At 42.6% G+C, this 21,699-nt stretch overlaps 1 protein-coding gene across 6 annotated transcripts in view; it reads right to left on the bottom strand.

Annotated features, from left to right (window-relative positions):
* The window catches only part of DIDO1 (death inducer-obliterator 1), a 78,447-nt gene that overhangs the window by 5,013 nt on the left and 51,735 nt on the right, over nt 1-21,699 (bottom strand). For all 6 annotated transcript variants that reach the window (XM_016186943.2, XM_060176964.1, XM_060177034.1 and 3 more), the window contains 9 exons: nt 15,092-15,560; nt 14,819-14,978; nt 13,298-13,414; nt 13,074-13,178; nt 12,101-12,233; nt 10,892-11,408; nt 10,162-10,315; nt 9,211-9,300; nt 8,005-8,200 (listed from right to left, as the gene is read on the bottom strand). In XM_016186943.2, coding sequence (XP_016042429.2) covers nt 8,005-8,200; nt 9,211-9,300; nt 10,162-10,315; nt 10,892-11,408; nt 12,101-12,233; nt 13,074-13,178; nt 13,298-13,414; nt 14,819-14,978; nt 15,092-15,560 — 1,941 coding nt within the window. The remainder of the gene's footprint in view (nt 1-8,004; nt 8,201-9,210; nt 9,301-10,161; nt 10,316-10,891; nt 11,409-12,100; nt 12,234-13,073; nt 13,179-13,297; nt 13,415-14,818; nt 14,979-15,091; nt 15,561-21,699) is intronic.

The raw sequence follows: 21,699 nt of genomic DNA, 5'->3' as shown, positions 1-21,699 counted from the left end.
CAGTCTAAATTGCATCCTTTCAACCCAACACATCCATCCCAAAAGATCTGTGTACACATAGGTTCTTGGCAGCACAATTTGTAATAGCCAAAACCTGGAAGCAACCCAGGTGTCCATCAACAGATGAGTGGCTGAGCAAGTTGTGGTATGTGTGTGTGTGTGTATATATATATATATATATATATATATATATATATATATGTGAATTCTACTCATCTATAAAAAATGGTGACTTCACCATTTTCAGCCAATTTTGGATGGACCTTGAAAAATTCATGTTAAGTGAAATAAGTCAGAAACAAAAGGATGAGTATGAGATGATCTCACTCTCAAGCAGAGGTTGAAAAACAAGATCAGAAAAGAAAACAAAAGTAGAATCTGAACTGGAATTGGTGTATTTCACCAAAGTAAAAGACTCTGGGATGGGTGGGTGGGGACAATACAGATCCAAGAAGGATGACTGAGGACCTAGTGGGGGTTGTATTGTTATATGGAAAACTGGGAAATGTTATGCATGTACAAACTATTGTATTTACTGTTGAATGTAAAACATTAATCCCCCAATAAAGAAATTTAAAAAGTAATAATGAATTAATAGCTAGATGATCTAATGAAGAAAAAGCTTATGAAAAAACATAAATTCTACTGAGAATTGAAAATAGGATCCTTAAATAAACTAGTGTGAAGGAACTTAATCTAGCACAGTTGCCTTAAATTAGTAGTGACTATAGTGTTTTTATAAATAATAATAATAACCACCACCACAACAAAAATAACAAGGGCAACAAAAAGGAAAAAAACAGCCTCCAGGAGCAGTGGATTCGTGGTGCAGGCACCAAACCCCAGCAATAACCCTGGAAGCATACAAATAAATAAATAAATAAATTGCATCCTTTCATTTGCCCAAAGTCACTGTCAGGAGGTTATAGCTCTTCTTGCCTTTGTGAATTGATCATGAGGTTTTTCTCCATAGAAACTCTTAAGGGCCAGAAAAGAATGGCTAGATATCTAGAGTTGAAAATAGCTTCCAACTAAGGATACTGCTATTTTCATTTTGACTGGAGAGATAGAGAGCCTCTAAGATAAGCATAAGCTGAAGGAATCTATCACTATTAAACAAGTCAAGAAGTTCTAGGGAGTCAAGCGGTAGTGCACCAGGTTAAGCACAGGGGGTGCAAAGTGCAAGGACCAGGGTAAGGATTCTGGGTCAAGCCCCCAGCTCCCCACCTGCAGGGGAGTAGCTTCACAGGTGGTGAAGCAGATCTGCAGGTGTCTATCTTTCTCTTCCCCTCTCTGTCCTCCCCTCCTCTCTCCATTTCTCTGTCTCATTCAACAATGACATCAAAAACAATAATAATAACTACAACAATAAAACAGCAAGGGCAACAAAAGGGAATAATAAAAAAAAAAGTTCTAAAGGAACTCATAAAATCAAAGCAGCAGATTTGGAAAATTCTAAAGGGAGACAGCAAGAACACTAAGGGGTGGCTGAGGAGCTAAACCCCTATGGTAGAATAGGATGATGTTTTGGTGGAGGGTGAAATGAACCTATTTTGGGAAGATGTGGAAATGTACATACATGACAACAACCCTGTAGATCAACACTTCCTCAATGAAGTGATACTGAAGTTAGATAAATACACTTCTTTTAGAGTGATTCCATATTTGTCAGGAAAAAATGTAGCTAAATTGGTAGGTTTTAAAGAGGGACCAATTCTCCAATTCAGTTATAAAGATCAATATGACATAAACCATTAGGTGAGTCACAGGTTTGATAAGAATTACATCAATGGGAAAATGACACTGATAAGACTACTCAAATAAGCATTGCCTTAAGTTTAGAAATTCAGTGAGTCCCTTAAGGTTCAAGTCTATAAACACAGGACAATACAACTAAAGAGAAATTGAGCATTAAGGAGGCTAGAGGTCACATGGAACAAATGGAATTTGTGGCACAGCATAGTTCTTAGAGATACATTATTTCTTAGAAAGGATTATCCCAAGTGATCTATGTTGGAGTGGATTATATGAAAAATGCTAGGTCTTTTTAAGGGCAGTTTTAAAACAAACCAGTCTTCCTATATTCCAATAAAGAGCTGCACACAGGGTTCCCAGCTTTCAGAGACCAGACAATGGATAACTAATCTCCCTCCTAGGGTCTCTCTTGATTTGCAGGAAAATATGAGGCACTCCTTAAATTGCTCCTGGACCTCATCTCTGCCAGCATCTCTGTTAGGGGAACTGACAAGACTGAGACTAGAGTTAAGTATCACATCCAAGCTTTTCTACTCAGCAGATGGGAAAAGTAGCATCAAGTTCACTTTCTAACTGGAATTAACTACTACTATCACTGTAATAGCTATTTAATTACTGAACGTTTGTAGCTTTTTCAAATCCAACAATTGGGAAAGTCAGTTGTTAAAACTAGTGATGATAGTCTTTCTGGATCTGCCGACAATGGTCCTCTTGTGTGCAGAGCATTTACATTCCAAGCACTCAGGCTCTCATTCTGGTTACCACACAGCGCCCCCAGAGGTGGAAGAAAGTGTTGTGTAGTAGTGGGTGAAAGGCGGCAGAAGCCCTAATGTAAACTTGCTGTGCCACCTCATAAGGAATGTTTTATATCTAAAATGACATTGGGCGTGGGTAGAAACCACATTTCATGTTAAGAAGCTATGTTAATTGGGGAATCACCAGGTTAAAGTCGGGAAGAAGTGACTTCTAGTCCTTGTAAAGTATCCCATTACAACTAAAACTGAATGGCTCAGCATGCTAGCTAAACAGAACACGCAGGCCTGGCAGAATTCTTTGCCGTCATTCTTCAGAGGCAAGATTACGGTTTGATTACTTAATTTTCTGTTTTGAAAACAGCAAGCTACCTGGAAAATGGCATGTGATTAAGTAGCTATTGTGTCTAAATGTCAAATCTCTGATTCTCTCTATCCACCACTAAGAAATTCAAGAAAGGCCTGGTGCGTCTAATTTCTTCACTAAGGTGTAGTTTCATAATAGTCAAATCACAGTATTAATATGTTCATGCTATGGCTGCATGGATATGTGAAATTTAACTAGCACCTTGGAAATAACCTACATAGATAGAAGCAAATTCATTGATCATTCTTGGGCCTTGGGAGCAGCATTTCTGAGAGTACGTCCCCAACTCAATTATGCTCTCCACTGCAAAAAGGCAGGTCGGAGAGAGGGTCAGTTTCCCCCAAGCTAGCCCCTGATGAGCGTCTATCCCTGGAGAAGAGTGCCCCAGAAAGTTGCAAAGAGTGGGTACTCTGGCAGGAGGATTGCTGTAGCTGGGAAGTCCAGGACATCGGGATGCTTTTGAAGTTTTGCAAATCAACTCCCTATGTCCAGTGAAAGATGACCTACTTACCCACCTCCCTCTTAAGGAATGTAAATCAGTTGAGGAAAACTAAGTGGGTAAGGTGTTGAACCACCAGTTGTAGTTCAACATTTCCTCTATTCCAGACAAGGAGCAGTATTACATTTGAACAAGAATGTTGACACCCCTACCCACCACCCTCCAAAATGTTTATCTACAATGTGCTATGGACCAAGATAAGTCTTCCCAGTTCCATGTCTGAAACCCCCTGAATTTTCACATCCTTAGGGACCAGCCTCAGTGATTAGAGTCAAACCCCCCCCCACCCCCCATAAGTGGAGAAAGCCAAGGGCAAGTGATCTACTTGAAAAAGGAGTGTGCACAAATCAGGACTGTTGTTAAGAAGACAGCCAAACCAGAATCTGTACCTAGGTGTATCAGCTACAAGGATGTGAGAAAGGTGAAATGGCCAGGATTAGACATCACTGTGTCCTCTGGGCCCCTCCACCCCTCAGACCTGACACATGGGGACAAAGCTTCATTTTAATAAATCATCTAAAACCTGACCCCTTAGCTCTCCCCCCCTCCAAATGATGTTTTCACTCCTAAATCTACCTGGCATACTTCATTATTTAAATTGAAATCTGTTTTTAAAATTTCACACCTGCTGGGACAGAAATTGTGTGAGTGTTAGTATACGATAGTTCTCACTTTGACTAGAACAAGATGACTTGGCAAATACAGGGACAAAGGGCACCTCCCCGGCCAACTACACATTCTCTCTCTCACACAGATTTCTCCCTCCTTCCAGTCTGGAATCCCTAAGACCTGTACAAAGCCTCCAGGCTCAGAGTGTGTCTCAGGGAAGAAGCATGATCCATTTTCATCCAGGTGGCAGGCACCACCAGCAGAGCCCATAGCAGTGCCGACTGCATGCCCCTGCTGGTTGCACTACCAGAGGCAGCGAAGGTGGAGACTTTTGTCCTCTATTGTAGCTGGATCTGTGACAGGAGCCAAGACTACTAAGTGGTTCAAATTCAAACAAACAGTGACCAGTTTCCATGAAAGATTTTTATTGATTTTGAAGGAGAAATAGTACATCCCATTCAGTACTATATTTGATCTTGGTTACAATGTCTACAGAGCTATTGATACATACAGTCATGAAAACTGAATTGCTTACCTGATGATATTTTAAGTCACAGGACTGTTCAGCTCATTTAGAAAGCAGTTAGAAGACACTATGGATTTAACATTACTCAAGGGTCAAAGCCTCAGAGAATATGGTCTCCTTCATCAGCTCATCTAAGAAGTCCCCCACCCGAACCCTGTGTGGTTAACACCCGTGTCTTAAAAATCTGTGGTTTCTGGCACTCCCACTGGAGAAGCTGGGCCTTGACCAGTATTATTGTGTGGGCCCAGGGTCTAAGTCTGTCCTGCTACAGTGACACAGGAAATGCATGAGATAAATATCCTATCTGGCCAGTCTTCCTTCCATGAATAAAGTCCCTGAACAATCTAAGCCTAACTCTCCAAGAGTAAAAGCTCAATGTCAATGGTAGAGCATGGACAAGGCAGCCGACTGTGTTAGAGCTTCTGCTTTTCCAGCTGTCCTCTGAAATAACACTACTGCTGCTAGAAAAAAAAAAAAAAAGCTACCATGTAATAGAACAAGATGAGGTATGTTTTTGTGGACATGTCATAAAAAAAGCCTTATGTGTTTGATATGATGTGTGGCCATGTTGGGTTGACAAGAAAACATGTTTACTCTCCACAGTATGAGCTAAGACAGAAGGAAACTTGGCCCACGATATTCTGAATTAGGGCATGTTTTTTATCGTTTTATTTTGCTTATTCTTTATTGCCACCAGGGTTATCACAGGGGCTCAGTGCATCCATTGCTCCTGGTGGCCATTTCCCCCCTTTTCCTTCCTATTACACTTGATAGGACAGAGAGAAATTGAGAGGAGGGGAAATAGGGAGAAAAACACTTGACCTGCTTTACCACTTATGAAGCTTCCCTTCTGCAGATGGGGAGTAGGGGCTAGAACCTGGGTCCTTGTACATGATAATATATGCGTTCAACCTGGTGCACTATAGCCCAGCCACTATTGGGGCAAGGTTTAAGCACATGTGTGAACAGCTAGGGTGCAGGTAGACATTGTGCTGCCAAAACCGACTCAGGTAAGAGAACCCTATCTATAAACTGAGATATGTGTCTGCATCATTGCTCTTTCCTTCAGTAACCTCTCTACTTCCTGCACTCCCCATTCATCCCTAGCCAGACCACCTATTTGACCAAGAAAACAGCCTTGTTTTAACTGGTGAGCTGGAATTCTCTCTCTATCCAGGCCTCTGTTATGAAGAATGAGGGTACCAGAGACAGGCCAGGTGCAAACCCTGGAAACTTATTAGGCAAGCGACACCAAGGGTAGTGCAGGTGACTCCCTCTGGCAGATGCTCCTTGGACTGTGGGCCAGTGCTGCCATGTGGCAAAAGCTCACACTTGCCAGCCACTCTGCTAAGTGCACCCTTACACTGAACTGCACCCCCCAGGTGTTATTCTGGAGATGACAGGGAACATTAAAACAGGATGAACAGTCCTCATCCAGCCTTCCACGCATATGCACACACCAGTGACACACACACACCAGTGACACACACACACACACACACACACACACACACACACACTATGAAACCAGGATGGATGTTCTACCACATTTACATGTACAACGTATAGATAGACAGTGTCAAAACTGTGAAGAGAATCTGAAAAATGACTTAACTAAGACAAATAGGTTTGAGGCCCTTAAAATCTTTAGGAGATATGGACAAAATTTAGTTGCTTACTATGTTTCTAAAGCCATTTTTAATACTGGACCAAAGCACACCCATTCTTGATTGTGGATGCGAAGCTGTGGGTGCTTTAAGTAGCCCCTCTAGGTGGTGTCAAAGTCTGGAATGTGGGTGTGGTGGTGCCTGGCCCAAACAAGGCCTCCTCATCCACCACCTGGGAGCACCATGTGCCCTTCCCGCTCCTTCTGCGTCGCCTGGCTGTGTGCATGCCTGCACCCAACACACATCAGGTCCAGGGAAGTCATGCCACCCTGAGTATGCAGCTGGAGTGAGAGGGCGAGGTATGGCACAAACAGGGAGGAAAGGTTGCTTTAATTGCTTTAGAATGGGGATTCAGTATCAAGGAATTCATATTCTTATAAGAAATGAGGAATGTGTTGGCAATACAGGAATCATGCACTCATGCTAGGTCCTACACAGGATTCTACACCTGGGACTGCTGGAGGGTCTCCATGGAGATGTGAGTTGTTGTTTCTTCAAGTCATCGAGAAACAGACGGCACTTCCCTGTGTGCCATCCAGGTGTCTGATCAGTGCTCTTCACAGAGCTGCACACAAGAGACTTCACCAAGACTCTTGTGCTTCTCCCTCCGGATACCTCTTACCTTGTATTAGATGCTTGAAGTACTTAGCTATTAAAATGTATCTGGCAGTAAGATCATTCATTGTATTCTGCCAGCAAATATTTAAAATATTTAACCCTGAAATGACTGGTATCTTTATAGGAACAATTCTAAAAAGCAAGGATAAGCTAAGCCTACCATGGTGTTAAAAGATCTGTACGCAGGACGGACCCAGGCAGCCATGGGGGTCATGTGTAGGTGCTGGCTTGGCCCCTCATACAGGCCCAGGGATTTAGCTGGTGAGTTCAGAAGTTGGCATGTGGCTAGCAGGTTTACTTGCCAGGAACTGATGATGGGGATAAGGACACAGAGGCACAGGGTCGAGGTAGTAGCATCAGTAAAGATTTGGGGCACCTAGCCACTGCATCCAGAATAGTATGGCAGCTCAGACAGTGTCCACCACACATCAGATTCACCATCTTTAATGACAGTGAGTGTTAAGACATGACCCTTGCAGGACATGCCCCCTTGGAATCATCCTCAAACCCTTTACAAGACTGAAAATAAGTTTACTGTTAATGTGTGTGTGTAATCCTCTAACAGCTACATTTCCTAAGGAATGAATAAGCACAAAGATAAAATGTATGAAGGCCCAAGAGTAGATTAAGAAGTGGTTAATTTCTAGAAATGTTTCTATTTCAGTGCGACTTCCTGTTAGAGAGGGAAAGAAGTCACTTACTAGTATTTGTTCAGTCTTGAGCTGAGGAATAAATCTAAAATCCTGAGCAAAGAGAAGACTGGTTGGGCAAGCCAGCACAGCTTCCCTCAGTGATCTCTGCACAAGGCTTCTAGATCTCAGCATCCCACTGAGCAGGTAGGAGCCGTAACAGGCTGACTGAGTACTATGGGTTGTCCCTTCTTCACAAATTTTTTTTTTTTAACCAGAGCACCGCTCAGCTCTGGCTTATGGTGGTGTAGGGGACCTTGGAGCCTCAGGCATGAAAGTCAATTTGCATAATTATTATGTTATCTCCCCCACCCCACAAAACTTCCCTGAGCTAATTTATGCGAGTACTTAGGAGTACTTTTAGTGTCATACCATTGAAGTGACACACTGCTTCATGAACTGTACTCTTAGAAAGCCATGTGTGAGGAAGGCCAAGTGACAAATTCAGTAGACTTATGTTATAGGAAGGGGGTATGTGGTTCAGAGGAGCCTAATCACCACACCCAGAAGATTGGTGCTTACCTGGGCCCTCAAAGGGCAAGAGTTTGGACGGAATAGGATCCTTAGCGCTCAGTGGGATCAAGTAGAGGTCCTTGACGTGTCTGCTGTTATTAGCGACAACGCCAAAGCGGCCACGACTGCTAAAATAGGAGTAGAGAGAGATATAGGCCACCTCTTCCTCCTCAGTTGCAGGGTGGAATCGAATCAGACACAGTTCCTGTAATACAAACAGGGCAGGGAATCGTTGACCTGCAGCTAATATTCTGAAGCACAGTATGAAAAGAAAGGCAATTCTGATTCTGCTTTCCTTGGTTCTACAATCTGACAAGTTCAATAACCAACAGGCAAAGAGATTGAAAGGTGTTTTTGCTCAACTGGCTGAATTCAAATCTGAGAGTGCTTTTGCACCTTGCAATTTACCATTTGTGAAGACCCAGATTTAAGCCCCTGGTCACCACATGGGCATGCCATACAAAAGGAAGGCTTCACTATAGCTGAAACAGTGCTGTGGACTCTCCTTTTCCCTGTCTCTTACTGTCTATCAGAAGCGGGGGGGGGGGGGGGGAGATCTCCTTGGAATAGTAGAACTGTTTAGGAATCAAGCCCTGGCAACAAAAGTTAAAAAAAAAAATTCTTCTGGTCTGAGCCCACCCCCTGAGCCCCCATTCTATGAGCTAGCATAGAGTACATTACTAAGAAAGGTGGTAGGAGGGAAGACTAATGAGAAGAGGATCTCAGTCTCTCAAATAGTTTGTCCCTACACACATGCTGAGCTAATTCTCAAGGCTTCCATATCAGACCTGGCTTATGCCCCTACCTTCTACTCACTCCACTATGAAGGCACTAAGGAAATAGAGCCTCTTATCAACACAGGTATATTACAATACTTCCACCACTTATTGTTCAAACACACACATATAGCAACAAACTTACTTATACTTCTACCTGGAAAAAGCTCTTATGTTACAGGCTAACATTTCAAGTGTTAACCCATAAAGGTGAGGTTTTTATATAGGACTGTCACAATTCTGGTGCAGTGGTGCTTCTCTGCCTCATCACCGCCCCCACCGCAATCCATATCTGAAAGACTCTGGAGAGGTGAAACTGTATACATGAGGCTTCAGTAACACCCCCCCCACACACACACACACACACCGACCTCCCATAAGAGATATTTAAGGAAAAACCTTCTTCCACAGGTGCAGATACTAGACTGAAAGCAGGTACCTTAGATACGGAAGATTTGAGTTTGCCAACATAATCCCACACTGTCCTTGGTGCGATCCTCCCACCAATATGAATCGTGTCAGGTAGGTCCTAAACAAAACACACTTTAAGTAAATAACTATAGTTACAACAAAGTATCACAGAGATAATTTCACAAAGAGTAGTAATTTCTAGACATTAAAGCACCCTAGATCAAGAAAAAAATCACTACTGTTCAAAAGAAAATGGCAATAATACTATTAAATATTGACTAATTAACATACAGGAATATAAGTTGTATACCCAAAGGAAGCAGGACTACAATGTTCTCCCAAACAGGGTTACAGCTGGCAGAATATTGTAACCTTTTTGAATGCAGCCATCCCTCCCTCCCTCCCTTCCCTTTCTTATCAGAGCACTGCTCAACTCTGGCTTATGAGGCTATGGGGACTGAATTTGGGACATTAGAGACTCAGGCATGAAGTCTTTTTGTATAATCATCATGCTATCTGTCTGCCCCTCCCCCTCCCATTTAGTTTCTTTTTTTTTTTTTTTCCCATTTAGTTTCTGATGCTAGCCAGAAAAGGGTTGCCTAAACACTCCTTGCTAACTAAGGTCATTCATGCTAGTGTTTTCATTGGTTTTGAAAAATGAAGAGATGTTTCTTTTCATGAAAGAACTACGTAAGGTCAGCGATCATACCTTCTCATGCTTATGGCTAAGAAAAAGCCCTTGGTTAAACAGAGGAAGAAAAACAATTTCTGCTTTTTCATGAAAGCTGGAAAGCTTGGTAATGCATTCATTAGATCCTGTCAGGCATCCATATTTTGCCTTTTGAAGGATTCATGAGTGAAGATCCTTGGTTGGAAAGCTACCCACATTTTACCAATACTGCATCAGAGTTCTTGTGGAACATACATGAACACACACACACACACACACTCGTGCACGCACGCACGTCATGAATCTAACCTCACTGAGGTAATCAAAACATCCAGAGACGGGGTATGCCTTAGTAACAAACTTTGCTACACTCTGCATGTTAATAAATCCTTTCCAAATGGTGCTGAGTCGAGATAAAAACAGGGTTGTGTCTCCTTCTGGGGGGGACCGTGATTCTGAGATGCTGTAAAACAAAACCAGAGAATGTAGATAAATCACTCTGCAAAAAGAATTTCCAACATTTGAACACTACATACAAAACAGAAAAAGGGAATTTCTATCAAGTTTTGGCTGCTTACTTTCCCAAATTAATTATTTTAATCATTTCCGCCCCAAGAAAAATAAACTGGCAACAAAATTAGGTGGCCAGAAGTTAAAGATCTATGCCTATGGAATAATAAACAGGTATCTTGAAATAGAACTTAAAAAAAATGCTTTTAACAATATTAAAGAGTAAAGTTGGGAGTTGGGCAGCAGTGCAGCGGGTTAAGCACACGGGCGGCAAAGCGCAAGGACCGGTGTAAGGGTCTCTGTTCGAGCCCCCGGCTCCCCACCTGTAGAGGAATCGTTCACAGGCGGTGAAGCAGGTCTGCAGGTGTCTGTCTCTCTCCCCCTCTGTCTTCCCCTCCTCTCTCCATTTCTCTCTGTCCTATCTAACGACGACGACATCAATAACAATGAAAATCAACAAGGGCAACAAAAGGGACAACTATTACTGCTGCTTTTGTGTGGGTCCTTGCAACTGCTTGTGCTGACGTACCCTATGCTTGGTGATGGTGGCACTGAGAGGAGGTATCTCGGCTCAGGCGAAGATGATGGCTTGGCAAGTATGGACTTGGGTACTGTCACAGAGATCGTGCTTGGTTTCGGCATGTCTTGTCGGGGTTCCATCAGGTGTGTATTGTCCAGGCGGGCTGTTGTAGGGACTGTGCTCAGCCCACTTGATGCAGTCCTAGGATCTCTGCCAGACATTGTGACTGTAGTAACCACCTCAGCCACACAGGAGGCCGGGTAGGAGGAGACTTCCAGGGTGGAGGGCTCAGGGTCACCTGAAGGCACAGGGAAGTACTTTCTCTCCATATGAGCAGGAGAATCACTTTCAAGTTCTGGTTCAGAAGCATTTTCAGGCAGAGTTTCTGGCAGCATGTCATCAGCTGAGTTAAGTACTGGTTCTGAGGAAGCACCTTCAAACTTGGATTTTGACTCTTCTTTCTTAATGGAAGTTGACAACTTCTGTTTTTTCAGAGCTGGTTCATCTTCTGATGATGGAACCTGACCTGAAGAATACAAGGAAGGCAGGCCTACATGAAACATTTGACACCTTCAAGGGGACAACCTGCTTATGAGATAATTTCTTTTTTTTTTTTTTCCCTCCAGGGTTACTGCTAAGGCTCGGTGCCTACACTATGAATCTACGGCTCCTGGAGGATGTTTTTTCCCTTTTGTTGCCCTTGTTGTTTATCGTTGTTATCACTGTTGTTATATAGGATAGGGAGAAATTGAGAGAGGACGGGAAGACAGAGAGGGGTAGAGAAAGACAGATTACTTGCAGACCCCCCCTGTAGGAGGGGTGCCGGGGGCTTGAATTAGGATCCTATGCCAGTCCTTATGCTTTGCGCCATGTACACTTAACCAGCTGCACTAATGCCCAGCCCCCCATGAGATAAATTCTTAGAAGAATAAAAACAGCAAAACTATAAATGAAGGAGCTAGCTTCATCAACTTCAGAAAACCATTAAAGTCTTTTAGTCTGTAAAAAAACAACTGTCTTAAGATGGATCAGGAAGGGGGGCTGTGTGATGGGACACCCACTGCAAAGGACCAGGTTTGAGTCCCCAGTCTCCACCTGCAGAACCAGGCCTTATACATTGTAACATGCAAGCTCAACTCGGTGAGCCACCGCCACCTGCCCTCCCCCAAAATCTTTAAAAGAAACATCAAGAAATTTCAACCTCCCAATTATACTTACCTGTACAAATTTTACAGTTCAGATCAAAAAGATGTGCACGGTGCTGACTTGTTGTATCTTTCAACATGTTGCTGAAGATATCGAGGAGAGGTGCTGCACTTTTCTCAGGGACAGCCCGCACCAATTCTTGTTCCTAAAAATAAACAAACAATTGAGTAGGTCTTGTTTGTTTTTAACAATCCATCTACAAATAAATAGCACACGCACACACACACACAAAACCTCATAAAACTAAGCGTAACTGGGTGACTAAGAATACTGAATGCAAGCACTTGAGAAAATATGCAACTCTGTATACAGTTGATAAATTCAGTGCTCTGCCCAATAAAGACACTGAAAACATCTGGAGTGGATTCGTTTTAGTCTAGTTTTTTTTAAAAAAATATTTCATTAATTTTCTTTTTTGTTGCTCGTTTTATCGTTGTTGTGGTTTATTTTAAATGTTTTATTTCCTTTTTGTTGCCTTTGTTTTTACTGTTGTTGCAATTATTATTGTTGTTGTCGTTGTTGGACAGGACAGAGAGAAATGGAGAGAGGAGGGAAGACTGAGAGGGGGAGAGAAAGACATCTGCAGACCTGCTTCACCGCTTGTGAAGCGACTCCCCTGCAGGTGGGGAGCTGGGAATCGAACCAGGATCCTTATGTTGGTCTTTGCGCTTTGCGCCATGTGCGCTTAACCCGCTGCGCTATTGTCCGACTCCCATTGTGGTTATTGTTATTGTTGTTATTGATGTCATTGTTGCAAGATAGGACAGAGAAATAGAGAGAAGGGGAAGACAGAGAGGGGGAGAGAAAGATAGACAACTGCAGACCTGCTTCACCACATGCAAAGTGACCCCCCCCCTGCAAGTGGGAAGCTGGGAGCTTGAACCAGGATCCCTGAACTTTGTATCATATGCGCTTAACCCACTGTGCTACCACCTGACCCCCCACTTTAGTCTATTCTTTTGAACACTGGAAATCAAATGCTTACATCTGAATCTGATACAGGTGGAGAATCTTCCATGTCAGGAATGTTCTCCTGTTTAATGGATGTCTTCTTACTTTCATTATGAATCTTTGCTCTGGACTCTATTACCTAGTATGAAAAGACAAACATAATCATACACCAGTCTTCTAGGATATAATGGTCAAGTTTCTACTTTGGAATAGATTACGTTCCCAGGCCTCCAGTAGCCATGTCCCACTGACACTCACAGATTTTGCAGGTCTCTCTTTCCACATGGAAAGCTCTTTAGATACAAGTTCTTCTGGCTTCATTCTCACAAGTTTAGCCAAAGAGATTTCTTCACGCAGGACACGGTGGAAAAGTCCCTAGAAGGAAATTAATTTCGTTCACTCACTCAAGTATTTGTTTTCCAAGACAGTAGAAAAAACATAAAAACACAGACCAACAGCTAGGTGCATTACAGTAGAGGACTTGTATATCTGAGACTCCAGGCTTTCAGACCAGTACTCTTGGTCTTTAAAAAAAAAGAAGAAAGAAAGAAAAAGTACAAAAACAATATGAAAATAATAAGGGCATGATTATCATGCTCCTCAAACTACTACAGGAGAAAACTGGGGTCAGGATAACCTACTAGGCCCTGTTATACTGATTCTGCTAAAAGAAGAAGAAAAATTTGAAATTCACTGACAAAGGTGGAATAGATGCAAAAAGATATCCACCAGAGGAGTGATAATGGGGAGAAGGAAGGCATAGTATTCAATGCTGATTCTCAGTAAAGTTTGAGAGGAAGACACTTAAAATGACACTTAGAATTACAGCAGAGGGAGTCGGGCGGTAGTGCAGCCGGTTAAGTGCATGTGGTGTAAAGAGAAGAAAGGACCAGCGTAAGGATCCTGGTTCAAGCACCTGCCTCTCTACCTACAGGGGAGTTGCTTCACAGGCAGTGAAGCAGGTCTGCAGGTGTCTATCTTTCTCTCGCCCCCCTGTCTTCCCAGACTCTCTCCATTTCTCTCTGTCCTGTTCAACAATGACAACATCAGTAACAACAATAATACTAACTACAAAAAAAAAAAAAAAAAAAAAAAGACACAATGGCTCCTGGTGCAGAACATGGGAACAGAGGAGCAAGAGTCTAACTCTTTTCCAGTCTCTGCTTCTGGTTTGATCACATGCGATTAGTATTAATCACTGAGTTGCTAAGAACTGAGTGCATTCCTATACCTAGTGAAAAGAAAAGAACCATCTAAATAGTGGGTGCTGCTAGGAGTGTTGAATAGTCCTTGGACTTCATTGGAAGAAACTCAGACCAGCAGCTGCTTCAGCTGATGGTGGATTCTCAATTATGAGGTCCCAAGTTCAATGTAAAAGTCAAAACAAAACAACAAAAATGAAACAAAACGAACAACTCACTTGCTAACATTACAGTAGGAATTCAGAGGGAGGTCAATCCTATGATTCCAGTCAAGGTGAGGAAAGAGAATAAAAGAAAAATCTTAACACTAGTGACAAATGGCCAATAGCAGGTTACAAAGTGAAAGTATTTTTCACTAAAAAATGTTTTTGAAATGTTGTTGGGTGGGGGGTAGCATAATGGTTATGCAACAGAGACTCATGCTTGCCGAGGTCCCAGGTTCAATTCCCTGTACCACCACAAGCCAGAGCTGGTTAAAAAAAAAAAAAGTTACTACTGTGCAATTAGACTAATAAAATAGCTTTATCATTTCTGTGCCAAGAATAAATACATCCACTGAGAGTGATCCCACACACACCTGATTTTTAGGATCCTTGAGGTTGAACATGATGCTGCGATATTTACTTTTATATCGATTGTCTGTAACTTGAAACAAGTTAAACATCTCCTTCTCAATGTGGAGTGCAATCTTTCCCACTTCATTTTCAGTCATAATTAAGTCATCACTGTCACTGACTCTGGAAGGGGTTAAAAAGAACTATATAAACCACTGCACTTATGTGAAAAGAGCATGCTTTGAATGGAAATTATTTCACTGTAATGAATAAGAAACTGAACAGGAACAGCTCACCTTTTCCACAAAATCTCTTTCAAGGAGCGTCTTATATTTTGCCGAATTTGTGAATTTGGCTGTGATGGGGCAGGGCTAGTGCCTCCCAGTCGTCCTGTGGGTGTAGAGGTCAGAGAAACAGAGGTAGTCCCTGATTTGCGAACAGCTCCAACCAATGAAGCAGAACTGGGCAACTTTCTGGAAGCAGACATAGCAGTGCCAGGTGTAAGTCTTGCCTGCTTGGCAGCAGAGGCACTGCTCACTGGGGCAGCTGAGAGCCATGGTCTCTTGGGGATAGTGCCCTTGAAACCTGAGGACTTCTTCACAGTAGGTTTGACTGTTGCTACGTTTGTGAATGAAGACTTCTTTGGAAGGAGATTTCTAGGTATAGGTTGTTTGCCACCCACTGAGGAGCCTGGAAGAGCCATTTTCTTGGGTGCTGCAGCTGCCATAGCTGACTTTTCTTCCACTCGCCTGTCCTCCTTGGATGCTACAAAGAAGACACAGCATGCTTAACAAGGTCCAGTGTTTACATAGAATTTGGAAACCATACCTCTTAATTATCAAAGATTATCAGGCATCATGGCATGAGATTTAGAGAAAAGTTTTCAGAAAGGGTTTACCACATACCACATTGAAATTTTTTACTTTAATAAAGAAACCCTAGTTGTCAAAGGCTCGCTTTAAATCATCAGCTGAGTTGAAAACTAGGGTGTGAGATGGGGAGAGAAGATTCTCATGCCCAAGGCTCTTGAAGTCCCAGGTTCAATTCCCCACACCACCATAAGCCAGAGGTAGCAGGGCTCTGGTTAAATAGCGAAACAGTGCTGCAAGAGTCTGCCTATCTCCCCCTAACCTCCAGTCCCTTCTCAATTTCTCTATATCCAATCTACAGGCTCAAAACTAGGTTTTGTTTGTATAAATGAGTTTAGAAATCTCCTGAGAGGGAGTCAGGCTATAGCGTAGCAGGTTAAGCATAGGTGGTACAAAGCGCGAGGATCGGAGTAAGGATCCTGGTTCAAGCCTTAGGTCCCCACCTGCAGGGGAGTGGCTTCACAGGCAGAGGAGTAGGTCTGCAGGTGTCTGTCTTTCTTTCCCCCCACCGTCTTCCCCTCCTTTCTCCATTTCTCTCTGTCCTATCCAACAACGATGACAACAATAATAATAACTACAACAATAAAACAAGGGCAACAAAAGGGAATATATATTAAAAAAAATCTCCTGAGAGAGCCCTCAGAGGTTTGGAATCCATGAGGGATTGCACTCAAAGGTATTCTTGGACAAGCCCGTTCAAGAGGGTAAGGTAGACACAACTGGGAATACTGATAGTAACACTAAGCAACCATTTTGATAAGAGATCACAAGAACTGTGGTGGTCTGAGAGGTGGTACAATAGATAAAGCACTGGACTCTCAAGCAGGAGGTCCTGACTTCGATCCCTGGCAGCACATGTACCAGAGTGATGTCTGGTTCTTTCTCCCTCTCCTCCTATCTTTCTCATTAATAAACAAAATGTGTGTGTGTGTATATATATATATAACAGAACTGTGTAGTTACATAAATGTTCCCCCCACATCTCTGTTGGTTATTATCACTGGGTAAAATAACTGTCTTCTAGTGCAAACAAATTTGTAATAGACTGTAAGACCTCAACTTTCTTCCAAAAAACAATTCTTTATCAGACCATCACAACTGTTATCTGGGGATACAAAAAAACACATCTAAGGTCAGTCCTATGTACCAGTGTTTGGGAACCTGATGCCAGTTGCAGATTTGTAGATGGTCCTTGCCCAGCAGAGCAAAAAGTGATAGGAATCCACTTAGGGTGGGAAGTTAGATTGAGCTAACACTGCCAAAGTTGTAGGGTTCTTCCAAAATCAAATTGTTGGGAGTCTACATAACTTCCAGCACCTAAACCGGAGACCTCCACCTAGAAAGTTTTCCATTTTCCAAGTCCCTTTACCAGTACCCTTTGTCCTACTAGTCATTGTGATAGTCTGTAACTGAGGAATCACGAGAACCTATGTACAGGTAAGGTCAAATGAATCCCACCAACCTGGGTTGTCCCAAAGACATCCTCTGTCTAGAGCATGTAAGGATAATTCAGTGAAAGGCACTGAAAGGTCAGATTCTATTCCTTCACTACCATAAACTCACTTGACAAAACTGTCAGCAGCACGTTTTATGGTAGGATCATAAATACTTCTAAGGCACCAGAGCTGACTAAGCCTGACAAAGCCCTTTAAATTCATGTCCTATGACTGTTTGCCCTAGATGGCCTATGTACTGGACCCCTGGGCACACTACCCCATGAATGGCCAGCACCACCAGTGACCTTACAGTGTGTGCCAAAGAAATTTCTAAATAGAGCCACAGTCACAATGTCAAGCAAGACAGGGATACACATACACAAAGATACAAGCCAAATCCCTACAGTCTCTAATTAGGAGGAGGAAATTGACTCTATTTTAGAATTTTGAAATTTATCTTCATCTCAAGATCTGGCCAGAAGGTTCACAACATATGGCTAGGATTTTGTTTTAATGAGAGCTACTGATCCACCCACTCATCCCTTTTTAGGGGGAGAAGGGGCGAAAGCAAGGGTTCAGCATGGATATGGGAGCCTAGTGTTACTGTCCAAAGCCCTGTCACACCAGGCAGGTGGTGTCTGGCTGCCTGCAGGGAAGCTGACCACTAACTACTTCCGAAGAAATAAGCCAACCGGGCACCAAAACCGCAATCTTTACAAAGCCAAATGCGGTAGTATTTTAGCAGTTTAGATGCCTCTAGAAAGCTAGCCAGTCACTCCTACAAAATGAATGACATGTTCATTCATTTCAAAAGCTGTTAACAGTAGGACTCAAAAACAGAACCTAAGGAATGTTCTCTAATCAATCTTAAATTGTAGTACATTTCCAAAAAATGTGTGATTAAAATGGCTATCACAGGAATGTAGCTTACAAGTATGTAAGATTATGTAAGGCCCTTTATTTGATCTGATACTACATATATTGGAGCAGTGCTAATAAAATAGTTTAAAGAAAAAATTACAGATCATCTCACTAGGCAGGCTGCCTGCTTGCCACGCTCATTTGTCCAGGTTTGATTCTTGGCACTACATAGGTGCTGTTGAGGTATCTCTAAATGGAAAAAGCAACCCTAAGCAGCAAGATCCAGCCTGTCTAATAAAAATTAAAATTATCCCAGAGTATTAACTGTTCTCATAAAAGCTATATATTTTCTTTTAAATATCTTTATTGGATACAGCCAGAAATCGAGGAATGACAGGGAGACAGACACCCGCAGCCCTGCTTCACCACTTGCAAAGCCTTCCTCCTGCATATGAGGACCATAGGCTTGAACCCAGGTCCTTGCATGTAACGTGTGCTCAACCAGGTGTGCCATGACCCAGTATCAGGTTATGCATTTTTCTAAGCAAAAATGTGTCATGACTTTTCTAATTACCCAGTATTAAATATGGGCTTGTTTTATAAAATTACTCTTACCCATTAAGTCAACTTACTGTTCCCTATCTGTGCCTCTGAATATATAAGCTAAATAAATTGATTTTTAAGTGTCATAAAACTTATGGGGTCCCAATAGCAAGTTGGTTATGCCTTTACCTTGAAATGTTTAAAAAATACAGAAATTTCTATACAACAATTATATTGATCTACTGAGTCCCACTATTCAATCTGAAGTATGTACTACTGGAGACAGGAAAGCAGTGAAGTGTTTGGACTAACAGAACATTTATTTTTGTCACCACTGGGATTTCACTGCTCTGGGCTACTTCAGATAAGACGGGGCAGAGATCACAACACTAAAGCTTGCCTGTGTGGTGGCAGCTGGACTTGAACTTGGGTCTTACGCATAACAAAGTAAAACTACTCCCTGATCAGCTATCTTAACTGTATGGAGATGTGTATAACTTAACTGAAGGGTAAGAAACTCTAAACAGTAAGCGGAAATCCATGAGGGGGTTTCTAGACAGCAGTGGTGAAATTCCCAGTCCAGCACTGATAAGACAATCCACTAGCAAGTGTCAAGTCTGTGCCATTCTAGAGTAAATCCTTCAGTTTCCTTCTTTTGAGGTGTGGGTGTGTGGGTTACGGCTACTGTAGGAGAGGCTAAGCATGGCTGAACACCAAACCAACTGCTGATTTAAGCAGCTCACTGAAACCTTTTTTACTGTAGGTGACCAAACCACTGACCCATGAGGCTCTCTACTAGGTCTAGTTCATATATAATAGAAACAAGTCATTTTGAAAATGTTGCTAACAGCATGCCTGGGAGTCGGCACACATCAACTGGCTAGTAACTTCCCAGTGAATGTGAAACCAGGGGGAATGCCACCTATGGTGGTGCAGCATGTGGCCACTGGGTGGCACTGGCGAGCTTCCAAGGCCCCTGTCTCCACCAAAGAAATGGTGCCACGGCTTTGCTCAGAAGCTGTGTAGCTGTCCCACTTAGTGGTGATGGACAGGAGGGGGCAGTGGGTAGGAACTCAAGCAGCCCCCAGCCCTAGTTAAGAGCCCCAGGAGGAGGCTTCTCCCAGAAATTAGGACTGATGAGAAATCCTAAACGGGCAAACTGTTCTATAACTTGGCTGATCTAAACCATGTGCTTCTGCCCTCTTGCAAGACTAGGAAACCTCATGATTTTAGAAGTGGGCTTTTGTGACTGGTTGTAAGAAGCAAAGAAATCAAAAGTGGGTTTCTGCTGTGACCATGAGTCTCAAGTGGTCTGTTCCTGTGGCGGGCAGAACACACAGGGAGGATCCTGCTGGTCTCTGTGGAGTTCCTGAGGCAGATTATGTGCCCTCCCAGACCCTGGGCACCTGTTGTACACCTCCAGTGAGCTGACTGCCCACATCTGCCATGCCATGTCTGCTGTTAAGGACCTTCTAAGTGAGGCGATGAAAGCTGCATGGAGGAGGTCCATCCAACTGGCCATTTGTGTTAACTCAAAAATTTCCCTAGTGTAAATAGCCAAGGGGTAGGGAACTGCCCCACTCCTATGCCTTTGCTGAAATATTTTGAACTATAAACGTACCAGTTTGCTTTTTATGGGGGAAAAAAAACCCAATTAAGCCCTAACTCTAGAAAGGAAGGTACAACTGCTGTTGCCCAGACTAGATGATCTTACATCAGGTGTCGAACTCCACAGCATCTAAGAGTCATCAGTTGGGATATGCTAAGCCCTTTAAGGCTGATATTATGGACACTACTAGTGTTCAGTAGTTGAGATACTCTACAGGTGTGCGCAATTTACTCTGCTTTCATAGCTCAATGTATCGTTATTCCGAAAATTAAGCCAAAGCCTGTTTCTTGTAGATCAATTATATAAGAATTGGTCAAATCATACTTCCACATGAACCATTAGAATGATAGGTGAAGGTGTTTCCCTCTTCCTAAAAATATTAATGACCCAGTGGAGCGCACTCAAGTATCTGGGAGCAGGGCTGCTGCTTTCTGACTGCTCAAGCCATGAGAGGCACACGGATCACTTTAGGAAGGGGGCATTTTAACCATTTGTTCATTACTCTAGCACAGCAGTGCATCTTAAAGTCGTCAACTGGCTCTCCCATGGCAAGTCCTTATTCCAGAGGGTCATCTCAGCAGGGACCCTGGGCTGGTGGTATGTGCCGCCCTTAGTTGGGGCTGTACAGCAGTTACCTTCATGTTCTTCTTGCTGAATGCCTCCGTGCTCACGACAATGAAAACTCCCCAGACTTAAGTGGTTAAAAAAAAAAAAAACGTAGCAGTCTTCTAAGTCTACTTCAATTCCCAGAAGCTAAGAATCTAAATGTGTTACGTGTAACACACAAATCAAGAAAAATCTATTTCATAACAAGACAGTGTTCCTGGCACCATGTGCCATACTGGAGGCATTACGGCAGCCATCTTCAGAAGGACCCTTGATAAGACAGCTGACATCAATGCCACCTATGGGATTTTTAAACAGTACGAGTAGATCTATAGCTCCTTGAGGTCACCTGAAGTTCACTAAGGAGGTAAACTAGAAGGATCAATTCTGTTAGAAACTTCTAAACTTGTCCTCTTCTCCCCGGTGGGCTGAATTTTTAAGAACTATTAGTAGCAGAAAGCCCTACTGAAGGGTTATATCTAAAATGTTAACTTTGTGTATACGTGATTTATCTGACCTCATTTAAAAATAAATGTTGGCTAGTTTTTCTTTTTCTTTTAAGTTTATAAAAACACTCCAAAAACCAGTGGTTAAACAAAATGACTCTTTCATGCTGAGGAGTGCTCTGAGGGCTTGGCGGGAGTTGGGGGGGGAGAAAATTAAGTGGCTAAGTTTCGTTTTCTTTCTAACTGGGGAGAGGGTATGATTGAGATGTATGTGAAGTCTGGTTTGTCCTTGACCCTGTTTTGTCTCTGACAAGTCTGGAAGAGACTGAAAAAACAAAAACAAAAAAACACAACTGACAAAACACACGAACCCTCTAAGTTTACAAAATATAACTGGGTTCCATTATCTCCCATACATTTCAGGAAGCTTTCTTCCTCTTGTGTATAAAATTGTGCTTTCAGAATCCATGCTTTGGACTTTCCTTGTGAAAATGTTTTCTCCTTGATCCATTCATTTCGCCACAGCATCTGGAC

This window comes from Erinaceus europaeus, chromosome 1 (genome assembly GCF_950295315.1).
Source record: "Erinaceus europaeus chromosome 1, mEriEur2.1, whole genome shotgun sequence".
NCBI classification, from domain to species: domain Eukaryota; kingdom Metazoa; phylum Chordata; class Mammalia; order Eulipotyphla; family Erinaceidae; genus Erinaceus; species Erinaceus europaeus.
Note: the sequence above shows the minus strand (reverse complement) of the source record. Positions and strands in the feature narration are given on the sequence as shown.